The following is a 27,360-nucleotide window of genomic DNA, read 5'->3' on the forward strand; positions in this document are numbered from 1 at the left end:
AAAGGTACGCCTTGGGTTTCCTCGCTTACTGCCTCAGGAGGACAAGGAGACAGTGGCCTTTATCTCGGAGGGCCGCTGTAAGCTGCCACATGTAAAGTACTCCGCTCATCACACAGGACACAGCACGTGGGCGGGCAGGGCCACTGCCGAGTGCTCCTCTGTCACACGAACGGCAGGTTCCATGACGGGCAGGGCGAGAAGCCGGCGCACAGGGGTGGGCGACCACAGGCGCACACTGGTGAGCACGCGGACGAGCTCCTTCCGGCGTTACCTCTCACTGTTGAACACGACGCCGCCGCGAACCCATGCTCGCCCACCACTACGTGGTGCCCGTGGACGGGGTGATGCCCACAGGCCATCCAAACGCCATCTGTGAGACTGACACAGGTCCCAGGGAAGGGACGCAGGCAATGCTGGGCTCCAAGAACAAACACACCGAGCTGGCACGTGAGACGCTGCTGGGCGTGGAGACGTGACCATAACACGCCTTCACGCACAACACGTCCCGAGGGACACAGACGCCGAGTCATCTTGCGGACACGGTCCCACTCACCTGACACGGGAGCAGCCCTCCATCTGCAGGTGTTGCTGTCTCCTTAACGATCAGCTCCCGTGGCAAATAAGATACTAACCAAAACATTTTTGGATCTTTCATCTTTTGGGGAGATACTGAGCCTGAAATGTAGGATTCGGTCCTTTTTTGGAACCAGCCGAGCCGCCACAACACATGAGCCTGAAGAGGGCACGCCTGCTCAGCACGGACGGCATCGCACTTCCGAGGCAAAAACTAGGAGGGCTTCCTCTCCAGGCGCCCTGCCTCCTCCTTAGCTTTGAGTTCTTCTAGCTTCTTCTCATAGCAGCTCATGAAGTAATCATCGGGTTCGATCCCTAAGTTCCTCAGGTTTTCCATGACCTTCTCCAGTCTGTGTACGGACCGGGCTCCCGCGACCCTTCTGGTGCTCAGGTACAGAGTGAACTCCTGGAAGTCCAGGAGCTTGCAGGTGTCCACGGAACAGATATTCCTGATGTCGCCGGCTCTGTCCAGGTGAGGGAAGAACACCAGCCCCGACAGCCTCTCCAGGTCCTGAAGGCTCACTTGGAATTCACTTAATTGGGGCTGGAAGCCAATGGCTTCGTTGGGCACCACGAAGGCCCCCAGGGCCAGCGGCTCGGTAGACGCTGGGCTTCTGCGCGCCAGGATCACCTTATAAAGGTGCGAGGGGACCGCCACATTGTCCTCACCGATCACCTAAAAACAGAGCAGCCATGTTATTTAGATGCATTTCTGGAAACGCACTTGTAAGATACCCCATCCCAATGAATGCAAACTCAACTGCCAAACGCAATAATAAACCGAAATACAGATTCACAAAGATGGTGTTTAACAGGCAGATTCTGATCGCATTCTTTAAAATAACGCCACCCCAAAGAGCAGGGGCCGCATTCTCAGCTCTGGCTGTAGGACAAAGGAATGCCACTCAAGTCCTGGGCTTTTAACGGACAAGAAAAGCTGTCATTTCGCTTCGTCTTGTAATCAGAACTCCTGGTGTTCCCAACATTGAAAGGTCAGGGCTGCCAGCTCGGGCACTCCCAGCTCTGGAAATAAAAACTCGGCCTTAGTTTATCAGGCTCACTAGAGAGCTACACAGATAGCCGCCTTCAGAGACGCGGCCGGACGCACCCCCTGGCACTCCTGTCTTCGGTCTTCCTGGACTGCGGTCAGGTCTCTAAACTCGGCAAACGTAAGGGCTGTTTGTCAGAGGCCCGCACGCTCGTGGGCCTGCTATTGGACACAGAACTTCCAGCGTGTCGTCAAATCAAACACTCGAGAAAGGGGTCCACACAACGAAGACGCCAAAGCCAGGGTCAGGCCTGCAAACAACCCGATTGCCTGTGGAGGTTGGCTGTAATAAAGGAACACTGTTATGAAACCTTTTCAAATTTCCTTCCAATTGGCTTAAAAGCCGTATCTGTTTTCTGAGAAAGAAAAAAATGAGCATCCATTTCCTTAATGGTTTTCAGTAAAACCACACAATCCGACTACGCCATGTTCTTCGTCGGCCCTTCCTTGGTAGGGCGCCCCCTCCTGGTCAAACCTGCTGGCTGCGGAGGCCCTGCCGGCGCCCAGGCAAAGCAGAGGGACGGGAGCTACAGCGGGCCCTTCGCTGCTTCTCCCAGGCTCCCACCGCCGTGGCACACAGCCTGAGGACTCCGTGGCCGTCTGCTGTCTGGCACGCACGGAGGCCCCACTTGCCAAGGCCAACTGCGGAGCTTCAGGGAAGACCCATCACAGGGAAGATTTCTAGTACTAACTGTCTCTGAAGTTAGTGAAAACGGCCAGCCAAAGAGCAGCTGAAGTTTATGAAATCACACAGTCTGCAGACGTAAAGCCCCCTCCCCGTCCGACAAGCCATCTGTGCAGCTGGGAGAAGAAACACACTGTTCGAGGCAAACACACTGAGGGTGGACCCCGTGGAGGTGCCCGTGAGCCCAGGGAGCGCCGCCAGGTGTTAACAAGACAACTCGGAGGCCCTGGGCCTGGCGCCGCTGGACACATGGAGGGACACACCGCAGGGGTGGGGTGTCCAACCTTTTGGCATCTCTGGGCCACACTGGAAGAACAGCTGTCTCGGGCCACATATTAAATACACAAATGCTAACGAAAACTAATGAGCAAAAAAACAGGTTTTTAAGTAAATCTACGATTTTGTGCTGGGCCTCGTGCACCGCCATCCTGGGCCGCAGGCAGCCGATGGGCCACAGGGTGGACGGCCCTGCAAGTACATCCCTGCTCCCGAGAAGCGTCCCGTCCAGAGGCCGCGTCGGCAGCCTCTGCAGGTTCCACTGCAGGCAGCGCGTGGTGAGAGGCCGCTCCAGGGCACAGGCCACACCACCGAGGGGGTGGGTGCAGGGGCGGACCTCAGGGACGGAAACCCAGGGCGCAGCTGCAGCTGAACTGCAACCTACAGGGGAAGCTTTAAGGGGCTTCGAGCACTGCAGGCGCCAGCTGGGGAGCCCACGGTTAAGCAGGTCCTTGGTGCCCCCTGCTGGACACCCTCCCTCACGGCAGCACGGGTCTCAGACTCCGGCCGTGAGCAGCGTTCGAGACCATTCATTTGATTATTTTCACTCCTCATGGGCTCTTTGTCTACAAACAAATGGCAATTTTCAAAAACAATTAATTGGTCATGTCCATTTGCTGCCAGGCAGGGCTTCTAAATCCAGTTCAGTAAATTCCAGCCAAAAGTAAATAAGTTTGACATTTTAAGATTCATGGTTTTTCCTCAGGGAAGTGTACCATTTCTATTAGACTTTCAGAAGCTCTCTCAATAGCGAGAGGGCCTCTACCACTGCTTCGGAGAAACCAGAGACCACGAAGTCCCCACTAACCACAAGGTGTGGCTCTCCCACCGACACCCTTCTCACGGCTTCTCGGAAAGGGGTAAGATACTAACCCCAGAAACAGAGAGAAGAAGGAAAACCCAGCCACTCGCGACCCTGCTCATCCCATCTGCTCTGTCCCGGGCAGCACACACCTGTCCCATGGAGGCGCCGGTCCTGGTTGGAAACCGAGAAAGCCCATCGTTTCTTCCTTGAATTTAAGACAAAAAAGAAACCCTCCAGCATTTTAGAGCTATCCTCTCCTTTGCAGACAACTCAACCTACATAACACATTCTTTCCACCTTTAGGAAAACAAGAAGACTTTCAGAAAATGTTTCGAGAAACTACCAGGGCAGCAAAGCAGACCAGTTCGGCGGACTCAAGTCCTGGCCACATGGCTGTGAGTCACGCCCACCAGTGCCTACTTGCCTGGGCCAGGGAGCCAGGCAGTGACGGCCCCAACGCTGCCGGTTTCCCGGGGTAGTTATGAAGGCACGAGGACATGGCCGCTCAAGAAAAAACACCGTTACTCAGCAGGACCACGAGAAAAACACATGCACCTGCTAGTCGGACACACATACAATACTTGTTTCATTGCCCTGGAAAGACAAAAAAAAAAAAAAAAGAAAAACAATCCAAACAATAAAACGGTTGGAGATATCAACAGACCAAGTCCTGCCAATGGAGTGAAAGGAAGAAACAGTGACAGGGTGATAAACAGGGAGCGCACGCCCAAGAGGACGGAGGAACACGGGAAGTACGGGGCCACCAGGCGTGGGACTCGGCAGGGGTGCAGCCCCCCCCCCCCCGCTGTGTCACCTGCGCAGCCTCCGCAGGTGCAGTGGGTGCGGCAGCCAACCCCGGGGGCCGGTGCCTCCACACCTGGGCACCCGCTCCGGGCGAGGGGGCGGGAGACGGCCAAGTCACAGTGAAACAAGCGCCCTCCTCCCAGCTGTCGATTCTACTTGGAGATTTAGGATGGGGGTAAGGAGATACTTAGCCAGTAAAATAACTTGTTTTTCAAGTAAAACGAATAGACATGGAAATGAAAAGATCTGCCTGAAGATAAAAAAGGAAATTTCAAAAAACAGAATCACCCCTCGGTCACTTCAAGTGATGCCTCGAGACCCCTGGAGACACGTGTCCACCTCCCCGCCCCTCCCCCGGCAAGGAGCCGGTGGGGGTTTGGGAAGCGATGCTGCTGGAGGAACACGCAGGGAGGCAGGCACTCCTGACGTCACCACCACCCGGTAAGCTGCACAACCTGGGGCTCGCTTCCTTGTGGGGTCCACGGCAGTGTCCAGGCCAGGGTCTTCGGCACGTCTCCCTGGTCTGGAACCAGCCTCCCCTGGAGACACGCACGCCAGAGAGGGCACACGGATGCCCTCAGCCACAGCGAAGGGGTGACTCTGACGAGAGCCGTCAGAGCACTCGCTTCTGATAAAGTCACTGCTGCGGACATTCCCCGAGGCTCCCGTTCCCTCGAGTCCCCCGGTGCCGTGACCCGTTCCTACATGTCCTAAAGGACATTTCTGCGTGGCTCTGAGGAGACCTCCTCTGGCCCACTTTCTGTGGTTTCTGCACGCTGGCAAATGTCACTGCTAACTGCTCTCCATCCACACTCCCTCTGACTCCCTGGCCTTAGGCTGCTGCGTAGGAAGAGCGCAGCAATCCCTTGGCAGACTTCTGAGAGCTCCTAAGAACAAGGCTATGACTAACCAGCAATTCTCATACGAGTACACAGGCCTACGTTTGCACCTCCTCTTCGACAACCTCTAGCTACCTGACTTGGACTCGACCCCTCAAAACCTCGACTTCCTTACCGATAAGAGGAGGTAACTACTACGTGCACGCAAGGACCGTCGGTGAGGACTGGAAGAGGCAGCGTGTGCAGCTACACACGCTCTGCGTACACAGGGCCCTCCGCGAGCACCAGTTCATTAGCTTCCCTGCCTCTCAAGTGTACACATGGCCCGGGGCAGAAACGAAATGCCCTAACTTTTATTAGCTACAGTCTCCTGAAACAGGGTTCGGAGTCCGTTTTTAAATAAGCGGGAGGTATTACATGGCTGGACCCGAGAAAACAGTCTCCCAGGCACTCTCAGCCACCCCATGTACCTGCAAGCCATTCCCTTGGAAACAGGGGCCCACAGTCTAAATGCTTCTTCCTTGAGAGGAGCAGACCAGCCTCTGGGGCCGGGCAATGCCGTGCTCCCTTTGTGAGCGCCACTGAAGGACGGGGTTGTATCCACTGCTGTTTTAGCAGAAACTGCTAGGAAACAGCCTGAGTTTTTTTTTTTTGAGCATGTAAGGTTTCTACCACCTGGCCCTGCCCCCTTTCCTCACAAGGACGCTCCACCCCAAGAGCCAGCGGGTCGCACCGGTTCTCACCGTCCTCCTCCTCTGCTCTCCCGTGCTCCTCCCGTGTCTGCCTGCCTTCGCCCCATGTAACCCAGGTTTACATGTGCATGCATGTACATGTGTGCATGCAAAAGCTTTGGCCCAACTAGATTATTAAAATGGTAGTAATTTTAACATTATCTGAGACAGTTTTTCCAACTTAGTTTACTAAGTGATCATATTTTACTTTTAGATATATAGACATAGGTATGCGAAAATAGATATGCTAAAGATTTTGAGTTTAAAATTTTACCTGAAATCAAGTTCACTCTGAAAAATGCCTAATCTGACAAAAGCTGTATCAGCACAGAGAAACTGTGAGTGGAAAATAAAATATGTAAAAGTAGATGTTACTTTGACATGATTCCAAGAATGCAACACTGTATGCCTCTCCAGAAATAGAGATTCCTATTAGCATGCAGCTTCACACGTACAGACAAAACACACAAACACCGTCACCCGCTTTCTTCACGACCAGGGTCTGCAAGTCCCGTTCTCAAAAACCACAGTGCACTGACAATGGGGAAGGGGCCCTCCCAACAGCAAGCCGCCAAGGGCAACAGACTCCACACACTTTCTGAGGCTCTGTCCACCCATTACAAAAGGCTAAAAATAAATGTGGCCAACACAAGTGACAAGCCAAACAGCAGAGTGAGCACTCGAGAACCAACCTGTCGTCCAGACCTCGGTCTCTGAATACCAGTCTCCATTCAGAGAACAAAAGCTCCTCGGAAAAGCGACCCCAGAGAGTGGCCCAGCTGAGCCTGGAACACCAGAAGGTAAGCCAGAAGGTAAGAGAAGCGGAAGCGATAATGAGGGTGTGTCACCAGGACACAGGAGGCAGTGTGAAGGGACTCCCCCGAGGAAATATGGAAAATTTGAGCATCAAAATGAATAAACAGTAAACTGAGTGAAGCTCATTGAGTAAGAATCCAGGAGTTCACACTGATGATAAATACAAAGGAAAAGCTCTTCCTTAGTAAATGTCACTAATAAATGTAGAAGAAATAAGAATCAGAAAATCGTCACCTGGCAATTGTAGTAACAACTCACTCGGCCAGAATCTCCAACGGATGCTGGAACTAGCAGGTGGAGAGAACACGTACGTGGTGTCAAAGTGTTCCCACGGACCACTAATTCATCTCAAGGGGGGACGGTCACTTAGCAGCGAGTCAGCCTGGAGGAGACCCCCTTCACCAAGGGGTCCAGCCCGCACCGTCCCCGGCAGGACAAGCTGCCGTCAAGTGCACACTGATGCGATCACGTGTGTGGGTTCCGCCAGAGACGGGATGGAACCTCATCGTGAGGAAAGTCTGAGGACACACACTGCACCACTGGCCTGTTCCCTTCAAACACGTCCACGTCACGAAAGACAAAGGACTGCAGAGCTGCTTCGGATTGGAGGAAACCGAAGGGCCACAACACTCCGATGCCACGCACGATCCCGGGCTGCGGCCGGAGCCAGTTCTCCCCTGACCCTGCCTTCCCCAGAGCGCCCCCCTCTCCTCCCTTCTGGGACCCACCCTGCTGACTTTCCTCCTGCCTCGAAGGCTGTGGCCCCCTCTGTCTGTTGCCGAGTGATCCTCGACCTCTGAACGTCTGCGCTGTCCAAGGTTCAGACCTCAGAGCTGCTCTCTCCTGCCCACACGCGTTTACACGGCCTCATCACAGCTTTAAACACCATCCGTGTGCCGGCCACTCCCCGACAACCTCACCTCGGAGACCCAGCTGCACGTCGCCATCGGCACATCAGACACCCCAAACGCACACAGCAGAAAAACCACCCCTGACTTCCAGCCTCTAACCCTCCTGGGCTCCTCTCTGCTCTCCGTGATCTCAGACAGGAAGCCTCGATGTTTTATCCACGACTCTTTCCCTCTCCTCCTATGACTGATCTGCTGGGAGGTCTTACCAGTTCTGCCCGCAAAGCACGTCCTAAGTCACCTCATTTCTACCGCCACCTACCTAAGTCACCACTATTTCCCTTTCAGGCTCTCTGTTAGCCTCGGACGTACGTGGTCCTCTACCTCCACCCAGTCTTCTGTGCTTCACATGCAGCAGCCAGACTGGGCTTTCAAAATGTAAATGCGATCATGCCACTACCCCGATCAAAACCTTCCATGAGCATCCCGTCTCTCTCACTGCAACCCGGACTTCTCCCCACCGCCTCCCCCATGACCTACCACCCCCTCCTCTGTGTGCTCCTGGCTCCAGGCACACCGGCCTTCTTGCTGCTCCCTGAACACACCACACTACATCTCACCCGTGTCTTGCACACGCTTGAGAACTCTTCACATGGACTGCTCCGTTGTTTCACGTGCATTCCGGCTCAGTCCCACCTCCCCAGAGCGGCCTATCCTTTCTTTCTCTCCCAGCCCTCTGTAACTCTTTGCCAGGCCTGATTTTTCTACACGGCACTTTGCTGACCGTGTATCTCCTCCGCTGTAGTGTAACTTCCACGTAACATACGGCCTGGTTTATCGCGATATCAGAAAGCACACAAAACAGCAACAGGCACATCTTGGGAGCTTAGTAGTGTATTTTTCGGGCCATAAGACGCACCTAGGTTTTAGAGGAAAACAGGGAAAAAAATTCTGAAGCAAAAAATGTGGCGAGATATTTAATAACATAAATAACATAATATTTCACCAATGTAAATGTAAACAGAACTCAACAGCAGCATTAACAACCATTATTCCTCCCAAATGGGGCAGGTGTGCATCTTATAGTCTGAAAAATACAGTAAATATTTGTCAAATGAAAGAAAGGAAGGGAGGGAGAGAGGCCGGGAGAGAGGGAGGCAGGAGCAGACAAGCAGTTCCATATCAGAGCAGAAGCCAGGGGCTCTAGAATAATGTCTCAGGAAGAAACAGATTTACCTTCTTTAAAAACAGTGATAAGATTAAATGATCTGAATAGAAAATAAAAGAAATAAAAACATATTACTACATTTTTTAAAACAGTAATTATAACACCCGCCACCTTTACCTTCCACTTCTCAGTTCTTTATTGTTTGTGGTAACACTCGACTCAAGTAGCACAGCCTTAGGAAATGATACAGGATTGTATCTACTTCTTTACAAGACCGAACATACTATCAACACTTACCCATTCATAACACCATAAATGCTGGTTTTATGCTTTCAACAGGCCCAGAATTACAAACTCAACGACCAGCAAGGGCTGCATGGGTAACATGAGTGGATGACGTGGGCCGGGCGAGGACCACAGCGAACTGAAGAGCGTGGGCTCCACCCGCGGAGAAAGCTGCTGCTCTCCACTGGTGCACGGTGCCCACGGGCTACACACCAAGTGGGACCAAGTCATCCCATGTGTTCGAGAGAAACTAAAATCCATTTATGTGACACTGCCCAATTACTAAATATTACCAACTAATTCAAAAACGACATCCTGTCTGAAGCAAATAAAGCCTCAGTTTACAACCTCTGATACAGGCAAAGCTTGGGCTGGTTTATAGTCAGCAAACATAAGTGTAAATGCTATAATCCACGACAACATGTAGGTGAAAGGTCAAGAAGTAACGTATATACTGGCGTGGCTGGCGTGGCTCAGTGGATGAAGTGCCTACCAAAAGGTCACTGGTTCAATTCCCAGTCAGGGAACATGCCTGAGATGCGGGTGTGCGCAAGGCAGCCAATTGATGTTTCTCTTGCACAGCGATGTTTCTCTCCCTCTCTCTCTAAAAGTAGATAAACTCTTTTTAAAAAGTACATTAAACTTATGTTTAATACGTTGAGGGTAGATATCTAATTTTACCACTTCTAACATATTTTTCATGAAACACAGATTCAAAAGCTTTAAAATTAATAGAAAGGCACCTGACGTTGGTGGTTCTGTGGATGAGACAGGGAAAATAGGAGCCCGAGAAAGCACAGGTTCGTGGGTGTGTGTACGGAAGAACACACAGGGCCCCGGTCTGTGTTTCTCACTCCCCACATTAGCAAGTGCACGACTGAAGCCATGGGCTCAGAAGGACACAGACTGCCATCTGGGCCATCAACCAATGACAAGTTATGCATCAAAGAAGGGCTCTGGTCCTGCAAGACCTGCCTAGGCTTGTAGCTGAGTCTGCAACAGCTTTGTCACCACAAATAGTCCTTCAATAAATGCCTTTTCATGGTTAAGCGCTGTCTGTCTGTCTGTCTGTCTGTCTCTCTCACACACACACACACACACACACACACACACCCCCTTCTCCTAAATCTAGAAACATGTGGATTTCTTCAGCGGACTGTTCAATCAGATTTCCTAACTAGTAGGATTACGATCAGGAAGTCATTACGTCTCTCAAGATTTTACAGAAGAGGAAGGACACACAAAGACACACAGCAAACAGCTGGGGAATGAGAAGTAAACACGAGAGCTACAAAAAGACCCGAATCTACCAGAAATCAGTAATAATAAGGTGCCATAAACTGGGTATGAGAGTACCTCTCTGCCTCTGAGGTATGTTAAAAAAACACCATCACACACATGCACACGCGCGCACACACACAGCAAAGGAAATTTCCCAAATCGGCTTCCCCCTTCCACAGTCCACAGAGCACTGGCAACACACCACGTTAATACTCAGAGAATCTCAGACGCTGCCTCCTGGCACCAGGCTTCTAGGCAGGACCCAAACTCAGCGGGTTTCTTCAAAGACAGGCTTCTGCCTACCCCCTCCGCTCAGTCGTTAATGCCCTCGCTCTGGCTACGCAGGCCTGCACTCCAGCGGGGGCTGAAGACTATGGCCACCTTGTGGTGAACGGGCACCAGGAAGGGTGTAACTTGGAGTCCGTGGTTCTAGCCATAGATGGAGACCCAACATTATTTCATCAACTACTGACAAAAAAGCCAAAACCAAGTATGATATTTTAAAGCTGCCAGGGTAACTTAACATTAAGCCTCTGTTTGTAGGTGGGAATGTCAAATGGGGCAGCCTCGATGGAAAACAGTGTTACTCCCTCTAAAAAATTAAAACACAGAACTACCATATGATGCAGGATGTGAAATAGAGACAAAAAGGGGGGAAAGTCATCAAGAATGTAGTCTGAGGCATGTCATTTCCATTTCCATATGCCTTCCTCCCACAGGAGAGGTGCTTGAAGATTTGCTGAATCCACGACCTGCCAGTGTGAGCACAAAGAAAATTCAGAATGAAAACTGACGAGGCAGGGTCGGAGGTCCAGAACGCAAAAGCAAAGATCTCAGACGAGACTGCCTGTCCTTCAAAGCACACCCTGCAGGGCACTGCCACCCAGGGCCCTCCTGCGCTGCGCCAGCCGGCCGGCCAGGCCTCCCGGACACTCTCCGCGGGGCTGCTCCAGCACACCCGCGTGGCCCTCACTGACACTGCTCCAGCACGCCCGCGTGGCCCTCACTGACGCTGCTCCAGCACGCCCGCGTGTCCCTCACTGACGCTGCTCAGGAGAAGCCAGGGAAGCCCCTGCAGCGGCTAGTTTTGTATGTTCCAGCGAAATAAGATTCTGGTATAGGGAAGATATATTAAAACATATATACATATTCTGTATGTTTCATCCTGAATTAATTGCAAATTTAGAATTTGCAAGAATAGCACGCAGCAGACTCATCATCAACTGTTAACATTTTGCCCAATTTGCTTTATCACTCATTTTGTTTTTCTTTTCCCTAAAACTTTTGAAAATAAGTCACAGAACACATCACTCAGGATGTATTTCCTAAGAGCAGACATTCCCTTACATAACCACAGTATAATGACCACAATGAGAAAAATTAACAGTGATAAAATACAATAATCTAACCTGCAGACCTCAACATTGCCAATTGTCTTAGTCAAGTCTTTTAGCAACTTGTGATTTTCTTTTTTTTTTTTAAAGATTTTATTTATTTATTTTTAGAGAGATAAGGGAAGGAGATAGCGAGAGAGAGAGAGAGAGAGAGAGAGAAACATCAATGTGCAGGGGGCCATGGCCTGCAACCCAGGCATGTGCCCTGACTGGGAATCGAACTTGTGACACTTTGATTTGCAGCCTGCGCTCAATCCACTGAGCTACGCCAGCCAGGGGTGATTTTCTAATCTAGGATCTCGTCTAAGATCAAACAATGCGTTTTGTTTTCCAGACTCTTGTTGTGGTCTCCATCGACCTGGAACAGTTAGTTTCTCAGCTTTTATCTCTCACAGTACCGGCATATTTAAAGAGCACAAGCCAGCTGTTTCACAGAATGTCCCTCAACTAGGGTCTTACTGGTATTTCTGCATGAGGCTCGGTGCTATGCTTTTTTGGCAGATACATAATAGAAGTGATGCTGTATCCTCAGGGCATCACACCAGGCAAGTTGATCAGTATGTCCTATTATGGCAAAACTTATTAACATTGATCACTTGGTTAAAGGGGAGTTTCTATGCCGTAATTTCTTACTTTTTATCATTCCTTTCTTTGTTATTAGTAAGTAATTTGTGGAAAGATACTTTTATATATACTAAGTCTGTCCAGAAAAAGTCCAGCCATTGCTAATATGATGAGAACAGTTTGCTCAACATCGATGTAACCTGGCAGCCCAGGAGAGTGGACTGGAAAGCTCAGGTGTGAACAATGACAACTTCACTGTACCAGTCAGTGGGGGCAGTAGATGCTGTTGAGTGAGCATGTGTGCTGTGTGGCTGTAGCATTCAAAATGACTGAAAGAACAGAGTAACAAATCTGCATCAAATTTTGTGTTAAGCTTGAACATTGTTCTGTGTAAACTATTTGAATGATTCAGAAGGCTGCAGCTATGGGCACCTGGTGATTGGCAGCTTCATCTCGACGTGTCCACTCGTGCATCACGATTTGTGCAGTTTTTTGGCAAAACATCAAACTGCCCAGGTGACTCAGCCCTCCTATAGCCCAGATTGGGTGCCCTGTGACTTCTGGCTTTTCCCAAAACTAAAATCACCTTTGAAGGAAAAGAGATTTCAGACCATCATTGAGATTCAGGAAAATATGATGGGGCAGCTGATGGCGATTAGGAGAACTATGTGAGGTCCCAAGGTGCCTACTTTGAAGGGACAAAGACCACTCTCATTGTCCTATGTAAAATGTTTCTTGTATCTTGTATCTTCTCAAATAAATATCTCCATTTTTCATAGTACATGGATGAATACTTCCTGCAAAGGCTATATATCTTATTTATAATGTCTTATACCTTACAAAATTTCCGCTTATTAGGTTTAGCATCCATAACGGTTCTTGTCTGGAACAACTTTCTATAATGGTTGCAAAATTATTTTTCTAGCCCTGGCTGGTGTGGCTCAAAGGATTGAGCACCGGTCTGTGAACCAAAGGGTCGCTGGTTCAATTCCTGGTCAGGGCACATGTCTGGGATGCAGGCCAGGTCCCCAGTAGGGGGCATGTGAGAGGCAACCACACACTGATGTTTCTCTCCCTCTTTCTCCTTCCTTTCCCCTCTCTCTAAAGGTAAATTAAGTAAAATCTTTAAAATATATATTTTTTTTCTACCTCTCCTTCTTACAAATTTATTACTTAACATTATATGGTAAACTTTCCCTTTTACCCAGGTATTTACTTATTTACCAAAAGTATGGATTCTTATTTAATTCAATAGGAATTTAAGCCATTTTATTTTGTTATTACATAGTTTCTTTCCAACACAGTAAGTTGGAAGTCCTTCAAGCTGATTTCTGTGTCCTTTTTGACACGTCCTCACCATTTGTTTGAGTACTTCCTCGATTCCTGGCATAAGATGTTCCATTTTGTACTTTCCTGGTACCAGCCCTGGAATCAGCCATTCTCCCAGTGCTGGGTTCTTTCAGCAGAAGGTGTTTTTTTAAAAACCAAGAGCTGGTCTCAAGGTATACTCCTTGCTAATAATGTATCACTGCTTCTGGACCTTTTGGACAGATACGTAACATATCATGTTTTTACAAGTTATTTTTAAAAGTTTCTCCAACTTAAGAAAAACAATATACTTGCCACTAAAGCATTTGGCCAACACATATTTAGAAATACACATACACTGTTCAGTGAAATGTTCTTAAATACTGGTTAATTTTTCCTTTTAATCTTTGTATAAATTTTTCTACTACACAGTAAGACAGTCATATAAATCAATTTTATGAAAACAAAGCACATTTAAAACTGTAGCTTCATCACATAAAGTTTAGAGGTCAAAGGTAAGACCTGGCTAGTGTGGCTCAGGGGACTGAGTGCAGGCCTGTGAAGCAAAAGGTCACCAGTTCAATTCCCAGTCAGGGCACATGCCTGGGTTGCAGGCCAGGTCCCCAATAGGGGGCGCATGACAGGCAACCAAACACTGACATTTCTTTCCCTCTCTTTCTCCTTCCTTTCCCCCCTCTCTAAAGATAAATCATAAAATAAAATCTTTTTAAAAAAGTCAAAGGTAAGATGAATCTATTTTCTAAAGGTAAGAGTAAAGAAGATTTAACTAAGCTCAAGAATTATTAGTATTTGCAAAACTAGAGATTATAGGGAGCTAAAATTAAATGAACAAGTTGACCAGAGGAGAGAGATTAATGTGCTTAAAACACAGTAGCCCCTTTGCCGACCCTGTACTCCCATAAGAACGACCGGAATACCCTGAAGGTGCGGGCTCGTGTGAACCCCCTGAGTACTCACACTCACTGCGCATGTGATCCAGAAGGGCTGATAATAAGCACATCGATGGAACAGAATACATTCCCAAAACTGTTCTCATTTTCCTAAATCTGCTTCTCAGGTACCTCAGTTTCATCACAAACTGGTTTAAGTAATCACTGGACCCAACCAGAGCTGAGCTAGGTGTCCCCTCCAAATACACCTCCTCTTTGACCTCACCCTTCAACTGCTCTCCTTCTCCTTACTCCAACACTTCGACCCCTCCCTCCACTCCGTTCCCTGGCCTCTGTCCATCCCGGTACAGCGGTTCATCCACCCTCTGGGCAGAATCCTCTATCTCAGACATCAACATTAGATGTCTAAAGCTCTCACACTGTTAATTATATTCTCTTGTATCTTTAATCTCTCTTTCCTTCAATCTGTAAGTTCTCAAATGTCTTGCATGTAAAAAAAAAACTTCATCGCCCTGACTGGTGTGGTTCAGTTGGTTGGGCATGATCCTGCAAAGCAAAAGACTGCTGGTTCAATTCCCGGTCAGGGCACATGCCTGGGTTGCAGGGGTCCCTTACTGGGTGGGGCACGTGCGAGAGGCAATCAATCAATCAATGTCTCTCTCACACATTGATCCCTCTCTCCCTCACAAACAAACAAACAAACAAACAAACAAATCCTTAAAACTTCATCCTTTAAAAAAACCCAATAGTCGAAAAGAAAAGCATTTCCCCCCATTTATCCAACCCTTGCGCTCACTGCAATCTGGATGTCACCTGAACTTGTCCCCTCCCTCACCCCAAATGTTAATTCAGGGTCCCTCTCTCCTGTGTTCCTCTGTTCACCCTCACTCCCAGCTGCCTGAGTTCAGCCTCCTGTCTGTTCTCGAAGGGACTTACTGCAGTAACGTCCCGACTGACCTCCTTGCTTCTAACTTCCCCTTCAAACGCCCCCTCCCTCACCTACCTCGCTATACAGTGCCGCCAGAATACCCCTTATAAAACCCAAGACAAATCACGTCTCCCATGCCTAAAATAATCCTGTGACTTCTCAGTGCCAAAATTTAAAAACCAAGTCTTCCTGGAATACAAAACACTCTATCATCCGGCCCCCGTCCTACCTGTTGTTGTAGAAAACCTCATCCTCCTCAGGCCACCCACACTTTCTGTCCCATTAGCTCCAGTCTTGCCTTACTGATGACACCTAAACCCAGGGCCATGATGCTGACCGGCACTGCCAAGGCCCGGCGCTCCCATGTTCCTCCCCAACTCAGCTCACGCTTACTCGCCTGTCTAGCTCAGGCTCAAAAACCTTCTCCTCTGTTAAGTCTTCCAGACCCACACAGATAGGGTCGGTCAATCCTCCTGACACCATTGCAGTTACCTATTTACCTCTATGACAGCATATCACACTTTAATACAATTAATTAAATACACGTCTGTCTCGTTTTCTAAACTGCGAGTCCCTTGAAGCCCATGGTTGCTTTCTAATCCATCCTTATATCCCCTATCACTCCAACAGGCGTTCAATGAATACTATTCAATCAAGGAGATAAAAAGTAGAAGACAGAAGCAGCTCACAATCTCTTACAAAGAACACAGGCCTGAATGTCAGAACGTGTCCCCACCTGGTAACTAACTATTTTCTTCCCATCGCTTCCGGTCTGCGGCAAGGTCAACGGTCCGGACACTATCCAAACATCCTCGAACCTCTCTGTCAGTTCTCGACAGTACATTTCAATTCTGAAAAACAAAGCAAGAAAAAAAAAAAGCATGATATACTCACAGGCTTAAATGCAGAAAAGAAGCAAACCATATCAGTCCCAAGGAAAGATGCCAAGAATACTGATCCAGAGACATTAATATAAACAAGAGAATATGGCACAAATTATAAGCTTTTCCTCGTTTGCTTACTGCACAAAAAAACTTTTAAAAAAATCACACACATTAATACAACAATCTACATTTTACTGTGTGTGCATTCTATGTACATTTTGTAACTGAAATTTTGTTTTCTCCCTTACTTTCCTAAGCCGTAGTTGTCAAACTTTTTACAAGAATTAAATATCATTCCAAGTTGATATCTTTTTATTTAACCATCCCTATTGCAGGACAACCAGGTTTATCCTAACACTTCTTATATAATGCAACATTGTATTAACTCCTTAGGATAACTTTCAAGGGTCAGAATCACTTTACTAAATATTTTAATGACACTTGATTACATGTAACACTAATATTTTTAATGGGATTGTCCCAATTTACTCTGTAAACTCCAAAATGGCCTAGCAGTTTTACAACAATCTTTACCACACTGGGTTTTAACACTTAAAAACTGTTTGTGTTAACTTGCTGGGTAAAAATGGCAAGTAGTTTTACTGTGCACTTTCTTATACCACAGTTGAAGGAGTTTTATGAGAAAACAGCACACACCACCAATCCTGTCTCCTCACCCAAAAAGGAAAATCAGTATTATATCTTACAGCATATATGCCCAATAACAGAGTAGTAGTTTTCCTCTCAAAAATATATCCCTTAGGGGAGAAAAATGATACATGCTTCCACAGGTATGCAATCGGACAGAATATGAAAAGGAAACTACAAGACAAATGTCCCAGATTTTCAACAAATAATTTGCAAGGGGAAAAAAGAGGAAGGGAAACCTACAGATTAAAAGGAACTCAGAAATATCACCCAAATCATGGAGACCTTGTTTAAATCCTGATTCAAACCAATCAACCACCACCAAAAAATTAAGCAAGTTTGAACTTAGATTATAAAATTGGTAATGAGAAGTTACTATTAAATGTTTGAGGGGCAATAATAGCACCATACTTATATTTTAAAAGAATCCTTATCTTCTAAAAACATACATTAAAATATTAAAATAATATATCCATGACCTGCTTAAAACAATCTGAGCAGGCGGAAGGGCAGGTGTGTAGGCAAAGCAAACGTGGGCTGTAACTGATGAGTGATCATTACTGAAGTCTCTTTTAGTGTGCACGTGCTCTCTCAATTATTTTAAACCACAAAAGGACTGTTTGGGGAAAACGCAATAGCCCAAAGCAACCTCAGTCAGCCCTAGCCTCAAATACTTAAAGAGATCCCCAACAGACGTGATTGAAAAACTGGTTAATAATGGTCACATTTACTTGTACCAAAATTGTTTTTTAAAGCTCAGCAACTAGAGTAGTGTCCTCTGTACACATTCACAAAGATTTTATGCCTCAGTAATAACACTGTTAGTAGTTTCTTCCCGAATTTGACTTCTGACCAGTAGCAAACACGATCACAATGGCTATGTTCTGAAGTCTGTACTTCCCTAGAAAACTATACTCCCGAAACACAGTGAAGAAAACTAGTCTCCAGTACTTAATGAAAGCACTACCGGCAGTAGTGACGGCTTTTGAAAAACAAAGACAGAAACAGTTCATCAGCAACTGGTACCTTCTCCACACATCATCCATCTCCCACACACTCACATGTTTCAAACTCTCACCCCTCACCTGTTCCAATATCCGGCATTATTATCATAATTCTGAGGCACAATATTAGAAAGGTAAAAGGTTTCAGCCATTGCTTTCTGTGAAAAGACACAACAACAGTAACTTGTACTGAAATGCCTTCCCCTGGGAGGGACTTTACAAAGCTGATACAGAAAACCAGCTCCTTATTCAGACATCAGCGCTAGACAATTACAGTGACTGCTTTTTTTTTAAAGTTTTGTTTATTTATTTTCAGAGACGGGAAGGGAGGGAGACAGAGAGGGAGAGACACACAGATTGGTCGCCTCTCACACGCTCCCAACTGGGGACCTGGCCCGCAACCCAGGCATGTATGTGCCCTGACTGGGGGATCGAACCGGCGACCTTTTGCTTCGCCGGGCGATGCTCAACCCACTGAGCCACGCTGGTCACAGCAGTGATTACTCGTTCAGATGAATGAAAGTCACAGGTATCCAGGACAGAGAGCTCAATGATCATTCAAAATAGGGACTATATCCAAATAAGCAGATTGATGTGCTAGCGTTCTTCATAATTGATAAAATTCAAGCCTCTAGTATAGACTCTTAAGAAAATAAGTTTCCAACATGAAGCTAAATTCTGATTTTAAGCCTCTGGCAAAGAGTTTTTCAAAGGCCAACTTGCAGGGATCTTATTTAAGTAGTACAGTACCAATATAATTAGTTCAAGAGTGGCAAAAAAAACACAACAAAACATTCTTGTTCTGACCACGACATGTTCCATTTCATACGTCTAACCCCTAAACACAAAGCTCTGTAAGTGTGTCCCTCCCACGGAGCTCCGGGAACTGCCAAAGCCACCGTGGCCGTCTCCTCGAGCAGTGCCTCTCACCCTAGGCTGCACAGCGAAGTGACCCTGGAGCTTTAAAAACACTGACGCCTAGGTCCCACCCCCGAGAGTTCTGATGTACGTAACTGCCTGGGTCACAGGTCTGGGCATCAGAGAGTTTTAAAACTTCCCCAGGTGATTATAATGAGTATCCAAAGTTGAGAACCAGTGTCTTAATGATGATAATCACCAATAATTCACACAGTCAATGTCAATGTCATAAAAGACATTTCTCTCCTTTTTTGGCAGAGAAATTATCCTCAGTTAAAAAAGACCAGAGAGACAGGACAATTAAATGTACTATGTGATTGACAACTGGATACTAGATCCAAAAAGAGCTGTAAAGATAATTGAGACAATTTGGCAAACCTGAAATGTGAACTGTATATTAGATGTTATTGTACAAATATACAAAAACACATTTGGATACATTTCTTGGTATAGTGATACTTCTGTCATATCTACAAATAGCCTCATTCTTAAATGATTTAATCTCCTAAGCAATCTACTTTGGGATGGAGTGTTATGATGTCTGCAATGGTTAAAATTATATGTGTGTGTATGTACATATGTGTTTATATATGAACACACACGTAAATGCATCAAAATGTGTTTGCTGTACTCTCTTTCCAGCTTTTCTACCTGTCTTCAAAATAAGAGTAGCTTTAGCTCCTACTGGCTTTCCAGTTCCCTCTTAAATAGCACTAGCTTTCCTCATTCAACCTGTTTTAAAATGTCTCAGTATCTGAGAAAAAAATTAAAGCCAGGAAGAAAAATCCAAAGACGGAGTGCAGAAGGCCTCAGGTTTGAAGGCTGGCTCCTGTGTCTCTAATATAGCCAGGTCCCAGGGTCCAGCCGCAGCCCCACCCCCAGAATGTGCCTACGGCTGAGAACTTGTTGTTTCCGGCCGGGGCCATGTGCCCCCGCGACCACCCGCTTCCAATGTAGTCCTTGTTGAAGGCGCTGAAGGTCGGAGGGATGCTGGGATCAGGCTTGAACTTACAATCTTTTCTGTCTGCATCACCTGAAGAAAAACACACAAAATGGGTAAGTCTTCCGTGGACAAATATCCCTTGCAATTCTCTAAGCAAGGCAAGCTGGCTGCTCCAGCCAGTATCTCTCCGAGCAGCTGGCAGTGAGTGACTGCACGCGTGTCTCAAGTTCCTGGGATAGTTCAGATACTTCATCTGAATTTAGCAAGGACTCGGCTCGGAAAGAATGCTTTTCATACAGTGTAGCTAGCTGATATACTTTCATTTCTGGCCTTAAAGGGGGAAAAAAATCCCCTGGATAATATTTACATAAAAACAATGACCCATCAAATAACTAAGCTGTTTAAAAAGCTTAGCTACTAAATAAACTCCTGCTTTTCAAAAAGACCCCCACGTATTGTACTTTGCACCACTGTATTTGACATGTTCACATGTACTGAAATGACGGATATATATAGACACAAAACAATTTGTTCTGGGCAGCCACAGCCTAGGGAAGGGGAGAGTGTCTCTGGTATCTCACTGCCTCCTCCGCTGTGACAAAACAAATACTGAAGTGATGTGCTCAATCCAGAACAATCCTGAAGAAAAACGTCTGAGTACCACGTAGGAGAGAAGAAATCTCAATTTTATTTATATTCTGAAACCTCCAGAACAGTCTACCAGAGTGGTCATCAGCAAACCCTAACACTACACCTTCCACTGTCATTAGGACAGACCCTGATAAGTTGCAAAAATGATAAGGACAAATGACATATACCCAGGCCGCTACTCAAACAAGTGTTAAATGGAGATCAACCGAGTTACTGACTCCAATGTCATTTCATGCATCCAAGAAAAAATGTTAACTCATTAGATCCCCAGGTTCAGAGTCAAGTTTCTAATATTGTACCTAGATTTTTAGAACATCAAGAAAAAGTACCTGGTAACAGAGAAGAGTCTTTGGTGTACTTCTCCAAGTGTCATCCCTACCGGAATTGCTTCTGTGCCTGGTTATCTGTGCCTGGTGCCCACGGCCCTTGGAAAACCATCTGTGGGAATTTCTAAGGGCCGAGGATGGGAGGCCTTCCTGGAGAAAGGATACGCACTCACTTCTCCCAGGCGTGGAGGGCCACATTAAACCAAGCTCAGGACTTCAGCTTCCTCCACCTATGCAGGGTACACGGCTTTCGGCTACAAGTCCGCATGCTAGCCAGTTTGGGGAATCAGCTTCTCCAGAACAAACTTTTTATTTTCCTTTTTCATCCTTCTATGCTCAGAGCCAAGACAACCTTCCATGTAATCCGCTACAGTGGGCAGGCAAGTTAGTTCCGGTTCACCCTTCCCCAAGGGTGCAGCCCTCTAAGGTTCCAGGTTAATGTTGAGAGGGTCTCCTATACGACAATCACCCTTGGGTGAACCCTAGGTCTTGCCTTCGGTCCCCCTCACCCTGTAAGGCCACGGAACCAAAGGCAATTCGGCTTGGCTTTGCCAGGCCTGCCCTTGCTCACCCCTCTGGAGTGTGGCTCTCCCCGAAATGTTAGCCTGGGAGTTCTCCACTCTCCTGTCGGCTCTTCATTTTTGTGTGTTTATGATTTTTCGATATGCATTTTATATACCACGCATAACATCGTTTTTAGCAGGAGAGTTAGTGTGATTAGCCTGTCATTACTAAAAATAAGATGCTTTACACTAAAATCAAGTAAATCACAGGTATATTTCTCCCTGTTTGCAAATACCAGCAACAGTAATTGGCTCTATTTTACCTCCTCAAAATTACACAGCTCACAGGGTTTATTATAAGAAACTCGATGCTTTTCCTATATGCCTTTGAAAGAAATAACTTGATAGCAGGCTAAAATCAGTAAAAGCCAAAATGTCTCATATCTTGGGAAAATGTTTGCATTTAAAGGAAACTCATTAGGTTTGAAACTAAATCGAATGAGTTTCCCTTGATGTAAATTTACGATCCAGTCTCAACTGCTATGATCAAGTTTACCCCCTGTCAGTTTCACCCGAGCCGCAAGCACACGCCAGGCCCCCTGCTCTCCTGCTGGGCAGTGCGCACTCTACAAAGGCACACTGTTTAACAGCGAGCGGCATTTGTACACGCATAAACATAGCGTGCATGGTAAAGCACAGGAGATACACTCTGAGGGCCATGTAGCAAGTTAAAAGGCAAATAACAAAATGAAAATAAAACAACGATGACAAAAGGTACAGATCAATTCAAAAAAGGAATACCCCAACTGAAAATAGTAAAGGATAACTGACAAAGAAAGAATAATTCCAAGATATTAACCCTCACTGGCAACTAATAAACACAAGTCAGCTACTACATTGGCAAAGCCGAGTAATGCCGACTACAGGGAAGGGTCGGGAGAGGACAAATAGCAATGGCGGAAGTGTAAACTGAAACAATCTACCCAGAAACCAACTTGACATGGAATATCAAGTTCCGGTTACCTTAATTACAGGAATCTACCAAGACGAAGGACACCAGCACAGACTTCACACACCTGCCTACCTCTCCAGTCTCATTTCCCATCATGTTCTCCCTTGCTGCAGCCACTCTGGCCTTCTTTTAGTTCCCAAAGGAACAAAACTCTTCACATTGGGGCCTTGAAAGATGCAACTGTGCTTTCCTTCCTGCCTGAAATGCTCTTCTCCTTAACGCATGGCCCCAACTCCTCTGCCTCGGTGACTGCCACGTGCACCCTTCAGGACACTTTGTCAGAGAAGCCTCGCTACCAAAATCAGGTTCTCCTGTTACAATCTCTCACACTCTTTACCGCTCCTTAGTTATACAAACCCGATTTCCAATCACTTTTCCTTCAGAAGAGCTGTCACCAATTGCAACTGTACACGCATGACTATGTGATAGGTCAGCCCACTCCCACCCCAACTCCCAGTGCCATGGAGGCAGAGAACATCCACTCTGGTCACTGATACGTCCCCAAGGCCTAGCACCGTGTCAGGCACATGGCAGGCACGTACTCGGTCCCTGTGGACAAGATGAATGAACGGCGCTCACTGCAGCCCTATTTGTGCAAGAGCCTCCACCTGTGCGTCAAGACACAGATCTTTTCAGCCTCAGACACCCAGGAAGGGCCTGGGGCTCCCTGGCCTCCAGGCAGCGTCCATTTACCTAGTGAGCTACACAAACATCATCCTTTTCTAAATGTGCTGTCATGTGAAGAAGGTTGAGAGGATCAGTAATGGCCCTTGTTGCAGACTGGGAAACACCTTTCATCAATGCCATTACCTCTCACCACCTACCCATTATCTTGCTCTTGGATATGTGCTCAAGGACCCATCTAGGCTCCCGCTTTGACTGGTCGTAAGACAAGGCATGGTTAGTGTAGAACCTAGTCTCTGTTCCACTCAGAGGAAATCCAAATAGTCCCAGGACAGACTTTTCTGCAGAACCTAAAAATGAAAAAAAGAGGGGGAGGGGGGCAAAAGTCATAACATTAGCAACTTTTATTGGGAACAAAAAATTGTAAGTAAAGGAAAAGGGGTAAGACGAAGGACAGGCTCAAAAGTCTAATCAACAAAGAGGTCTCATTTTTGCAATGACTCATGACACAAAGAAAAGAGACAACAGACAAAACAGTGGTTGTGCCTGTAATCTATTGTATGGTTTTGCCAACACAAACTGTAGCCATCTCATTCACTTGTAAATAAGGACCTGATCTGACCGGTCTTTCACATCAAAATTTCAAATCTCCACCCCACCAAGTACTCATGCATACAAAAGCAGCAAAGGAAAAACTCTTGTCATTACTCATCACTGATATGATCAAATGGGAAAGGGCCAACCTACTATGTTTTAAGATTTAGGATGGGGACTAAAGCACAACCCTTTTAAATTTCTAAAAAGACCAGCATTCGTTGACACTGCCTCATGGTTCTGGCATCAGAGCAGTGATGTGTGCTGCGGCAAGACAGTGGTAAAACTGGGCTTTTTCCTCGTGGGAGAAACCAAGTATGCACCCGCAGGTATACCTAGCTCTGCTGCTAAACGCCAAGTATCAAAGGGGCAAGTTAAATTTCATGTGAACCATGATAAAATGTAATCAATTCACTAGTCTGCGAAAACTACTGTGAATTCATTCATTCATTCATTCATTCATTCATCCATACTTCCTGAACGTCGACTGTGGTCCAGGTACCGTGCAGTGATTATGGTGGAGAACAAAACAGACTTGGCCAGAGCTCTTAGGAGTTAATGATCCAGCGACATCATTAGCTCCCCCGTCCCCCCCCCCTTTAGTGTGGGGACACACACATTAAATATTTGGGGGAGGAAGAGTATGAAGATCCCCGGGAGCCAGAAGTCAATGAAAGAGGCAGCCTAGACGGGACGTGGCGAAAGGAGGCCGAGCAGGGAGAGTGCAAAGGCTCAAAACCACGGGCAGGGCGAAGGGAGCGAGAGGGGCGCGCGAAGGTGGAACACGATCGATTGGAGCCGCAGGTAGGAGCCCGAGCTGGACACCTGGGTCGGGGAAGGGAAAGCGGGCCCACAGACTTACCTTCCGGCTCCCTCACCGCCACCGCGGCCTCAGCGCCCTGACTTCGGAGGAGCTGCAAGGCCGTGAGCCCTGCGCCCGCGGCGCCCACTACGGCTCCGGCCACGAAGCCACGTAAAAAGCGCCGGGAGCCTTTCACGCCGAATGCAAAATTCTTGGCGGCCATCTTGCCCGAGGTACCCGCCTTTTGCTGCAGCGCAGGCGCACACCGGCTCTGCCGCCCGAGAGCCAATCACAGCCGCGGGACTGAGATACTCGCGCGCTACCCTAAGTTCTCAGGCCACTCTAAGGCAAAGAAGGCGAATACTCGCCCTCTCCGTTCAGGGTCTCGCGCGCCCCCTGGTGATAAACCGGGAGACCCTAGCGCATCCCCCTCCATCCCTGGTCCACTTAACCAGGTGATGGGGTGGAGAGCATGGATGACGTCTTGAAGGCTCAGCCGTGTGCATATACAGCTCTGAGGAAGAAAAAATACCTTTAGTTTAGTCCCACTTCATAGATGAGTAACTCACTTGCACATGGTTACTCAGAGCTGAGATTCCAACTCAGGTGCGATTCCAAAACCTGTGCCACCTTGATTGTCTTCATGGCAGCTGGCTTTGAAGTCACAGGGTATACAAAGCATAACTTCTAAATGCATCTCCTAAGAAGTTCCTCCACAAGCTCCGTGACTCCTCCTCAGGAGTAGTCCAGGATGGCTCAGGACCCTAAATCAGAGGGCAGGGGTTTGGAGAGCCCCCTCAACCACTTTCCACCTTGGGTGTGTTGCTTCACCACTCTAGGTTTCCATTTCCCCTCTTTAAAATGGGAATAGCAACGCTTAGACCACAGGGTTTTGTGATAATTACAGATTAACCATGTTAAAGTGCTCAGGGAAGAACCTGTGGCACGTCTCTGTAAATATTAGCAATTTTTGTTTAGTCATCTCTACTTTATCCTGATAGAATGTAAGATCCAGATTGCTGACAATGTTTTATGTTTTACGCACTCCCACTCAAAAATAAGCGAGTCTCCATTTTTCAGCACAGTCCCCTGCAACCATGTGGACTTACTTAGTTCACTAAACAGGAGGCCATTCGTGACATCAAACTAAAGGAGTGTAGACCTTGTTTCAACAGTTTTGTGGCTGTGCCTCCTCCCCAGGAATACCACTCTCGAAGTCATTTCGTATAACCCCCTGGGCCTCTAACCCTAATTGGTTGAACTGGGTCAACAAGAGTCTTTCCAGGGATTTTGGATCGGGAACTCTTTCCGGGTAGCAAGGCTGTGGCGTGTAAAATGCCTGCAGTTTCTACAGCCTTGTTTCTGGCAGAGTAGACAGAGGAGCTGAGGCTTCTGGCCACACTGAGCCAGAGGAAGGAAGGCTGAAACGCTGTGTAGGCCTGCCATGCGGTGGCCCCAGTGTCTAAGGCTCCTGAAGCCCAGATGCTTCCTGCCTTTCCCCAAGGCTCGGCTGGCCACGGGCCTCAGGATCTTTCCAGGAAGGCCCTCCTTCCCCCACGTCATCTGCAGCCGAGTCCTGACATATACCACCAGGCCACACTGACAGGTATCCGTGGGTTTCAAAGGTACCTCGGCAGCTTCCACCAGAATTTACTAAATACACACATTCACTGAAGAGGTAGTTCTCCAAGGCCCTCCTAAGTGGTATACACTATGCTAAAAACACTAGAAAGATAAATGGCAGGTCACTTTTCCTCATCTAGATCCTGGACTTGGAAACAGTGAACCCCACACTTGGCCCAAGACATCAAGAAGTGGAAGGGCAGACCTGGCTGGTGTAGCTCAGTGGATCGAGCACGGGCTGCGAACCAAAGTGTTGCAGGTTCCATTCCCAGTCAGGGCACATGCCTGGGTTGCAGGCCACGGCCCCCAACAACCGTACATTGATGTTTCTCTCTCTCTCTCTTTCTCCCTCCCTTCCCTCTCTAAAAATAAATAAATAAAAATCTTTAAAAGAAAGCCTTTATTTAAAAAAAAAAAGAAGTGGAAGGGCAACGACTTTGGCGAGGGGAGGGGGTACCTCACTCTGGGATGGTTTGCCCACTTTTAAAATGAAGGGAGTAGACCCTGGCCAGGAAGCTCTGTTGGTTAAAGCATCATTCCCATACACCAAGGTTGCAAGTTCGATCTCTGGGCAGGGCACGTACAAGAAGCAACCACTGAATGCATAAACAAGTGGAACAAGAAATTAATCTCTTAAAATCAATCAATAAAAAATTAATATTAAAATAAGCAATGAAAGGAGTGGACCCGTAGATTTTTAACCTGTAACTACGGGACCCCTAGTGTTCCACAGGGGACCTTGAGGCTTAAGGGAAGGCAGGATGAAGGAAGGGCCCACGAGCTCTCTTCCATTTGCTCCCTTGGGCAAGACTGCTTTTACAAACCAGCTTCTGCGTGCATTGCTTTTCATGAGAAAAATTCCTTTGCTGAAGTTAAAGCTTGACTAGATGACCCACAAATGACTCCTCTGGTCCAACCTTCCAACATCTCTAGCTCCAAGGCCCTCATTTAAACATGAGTCTTTTGCCTTCCTCTCCTCTGTGCTCAGAAGTAGGGGCACTCACTAATAAAAGGTGAGCTTTCTAAATCTGAAAGAACAAAATAAACCAAACACTGAACAACTGCTCCCTAAATACAGGGCTCTTTCAACAGAAATTATTCCCCAAGGATTCAGCCCTAGCTGGCGTAGCTCAGTGGATTGAGCGCGGGCTGCGAACCAGGCATCACAGGTTCAATTCCCAGTCAGGGCACATGACTAGGTTGCAGGCCATGGCCCCCAGCAACTGCACATTGATGTTTCTCTCTCTCTCTCTTTCTCCCTCCCTTCCCTCTCTAGAAATAATAAATAATCTTATAAAAATAAAAAATAAAAAGAAGAAATTATTCCCCAAGAATTCCAAGCAGGTTATTTAATCCTCATAATAAGGGGTGAATAAAAAGGCATCAACCCCACTGGAAGGATTCAAAGCTGGTGTCTCTCCACTTACCAAATTATTAGTCACAGGACAAGCAGTGTGGTGATTTCTGGGGCTTTCCTGAGTTTTGTTTGTTTTTTTTTGTTAGGTAATAGAGACTACCATTATTTTATTAGCAGGGAACCCTGTTTCATTTAGTGAGATAAAAA

The 27,360-nt window shown here is 47.2% G+C and overlaps 2 protein-coding genes across 3 annotated transcripts in view; both read right to left on the minus strand.

Moving 5' to 3' along the window:
• Positions 1-703: 703 nt before the first annotated feature.
• EXOG (exo/endonuclease G) lies at positions 704-24,436 on the minus strand. 2 transcript variants are annotated; one of them, XM_028518540.2, is made up of 6 exons: positions 24,234-24,435; positions 22,978-23,127; positions 19,612-19,751; positions 17,882-17,958; positions 16,001-16,115; positions 704-1,249 (listed from the first exon to the last, which is right to left on the minus strand). In XM_028518540.2, exons 1-6 carry the CDS (start codon positions 24,394-24,396, stop codon positions 788-790), a joined length of 1,107 nt encoding a protein of 368 aa, XP_028374341.1. In that variant the 5' UTR covers positions 24,397-24,435; the 3' UTR covers positions 704-787. The 2 variants fall into 2 exon arrangements, with proteins under 2 accessions (XP_028374341.1, XP_028374342.1); XM_028518541.2 differs by lacking the exon at positions 22,978-23,127 and having other exon boundaries at positions 24,234-24,436.
• Positions 24,437-24,477: 41 nt separating this feature from the next.
• The window catches only part of ACVR2B (activin A receptor type 2B), a 42,332-nt gene continuing 39,449 nt past the window's right edge, over positions 24,478-27,360 (minus strand). Inside the window, exon 11 of the mRNA XM_036030499.1 lies at positions 24,478-24,687. Coding sequence (XP_035886392.1) covers positions 24,493-24,687 — 195 coding nt within the window. The 3' untranslated portion in view covers positions 24,478-24,492. The remainder of the gene's footprint in view (positions 24,688-27,360) is intronic.

The sequence above is a fragment of the Phyllostomus discolor genome, chromosome 7 (genome assembly GCF_004126475.2).
Source record: "Phyllostomus discolor isolate MPI-MPIP mPhyDis1 chromosome 7, mPhyDis1.pri.v3, whole genome shotgun sequence".
Lineage (NCBI taxonomy): Eukaryota > Metazoa > Chordata > Mammalia > Chiroptera > Phyllostomidae > Phyllostomus > Phyllostomus discolor.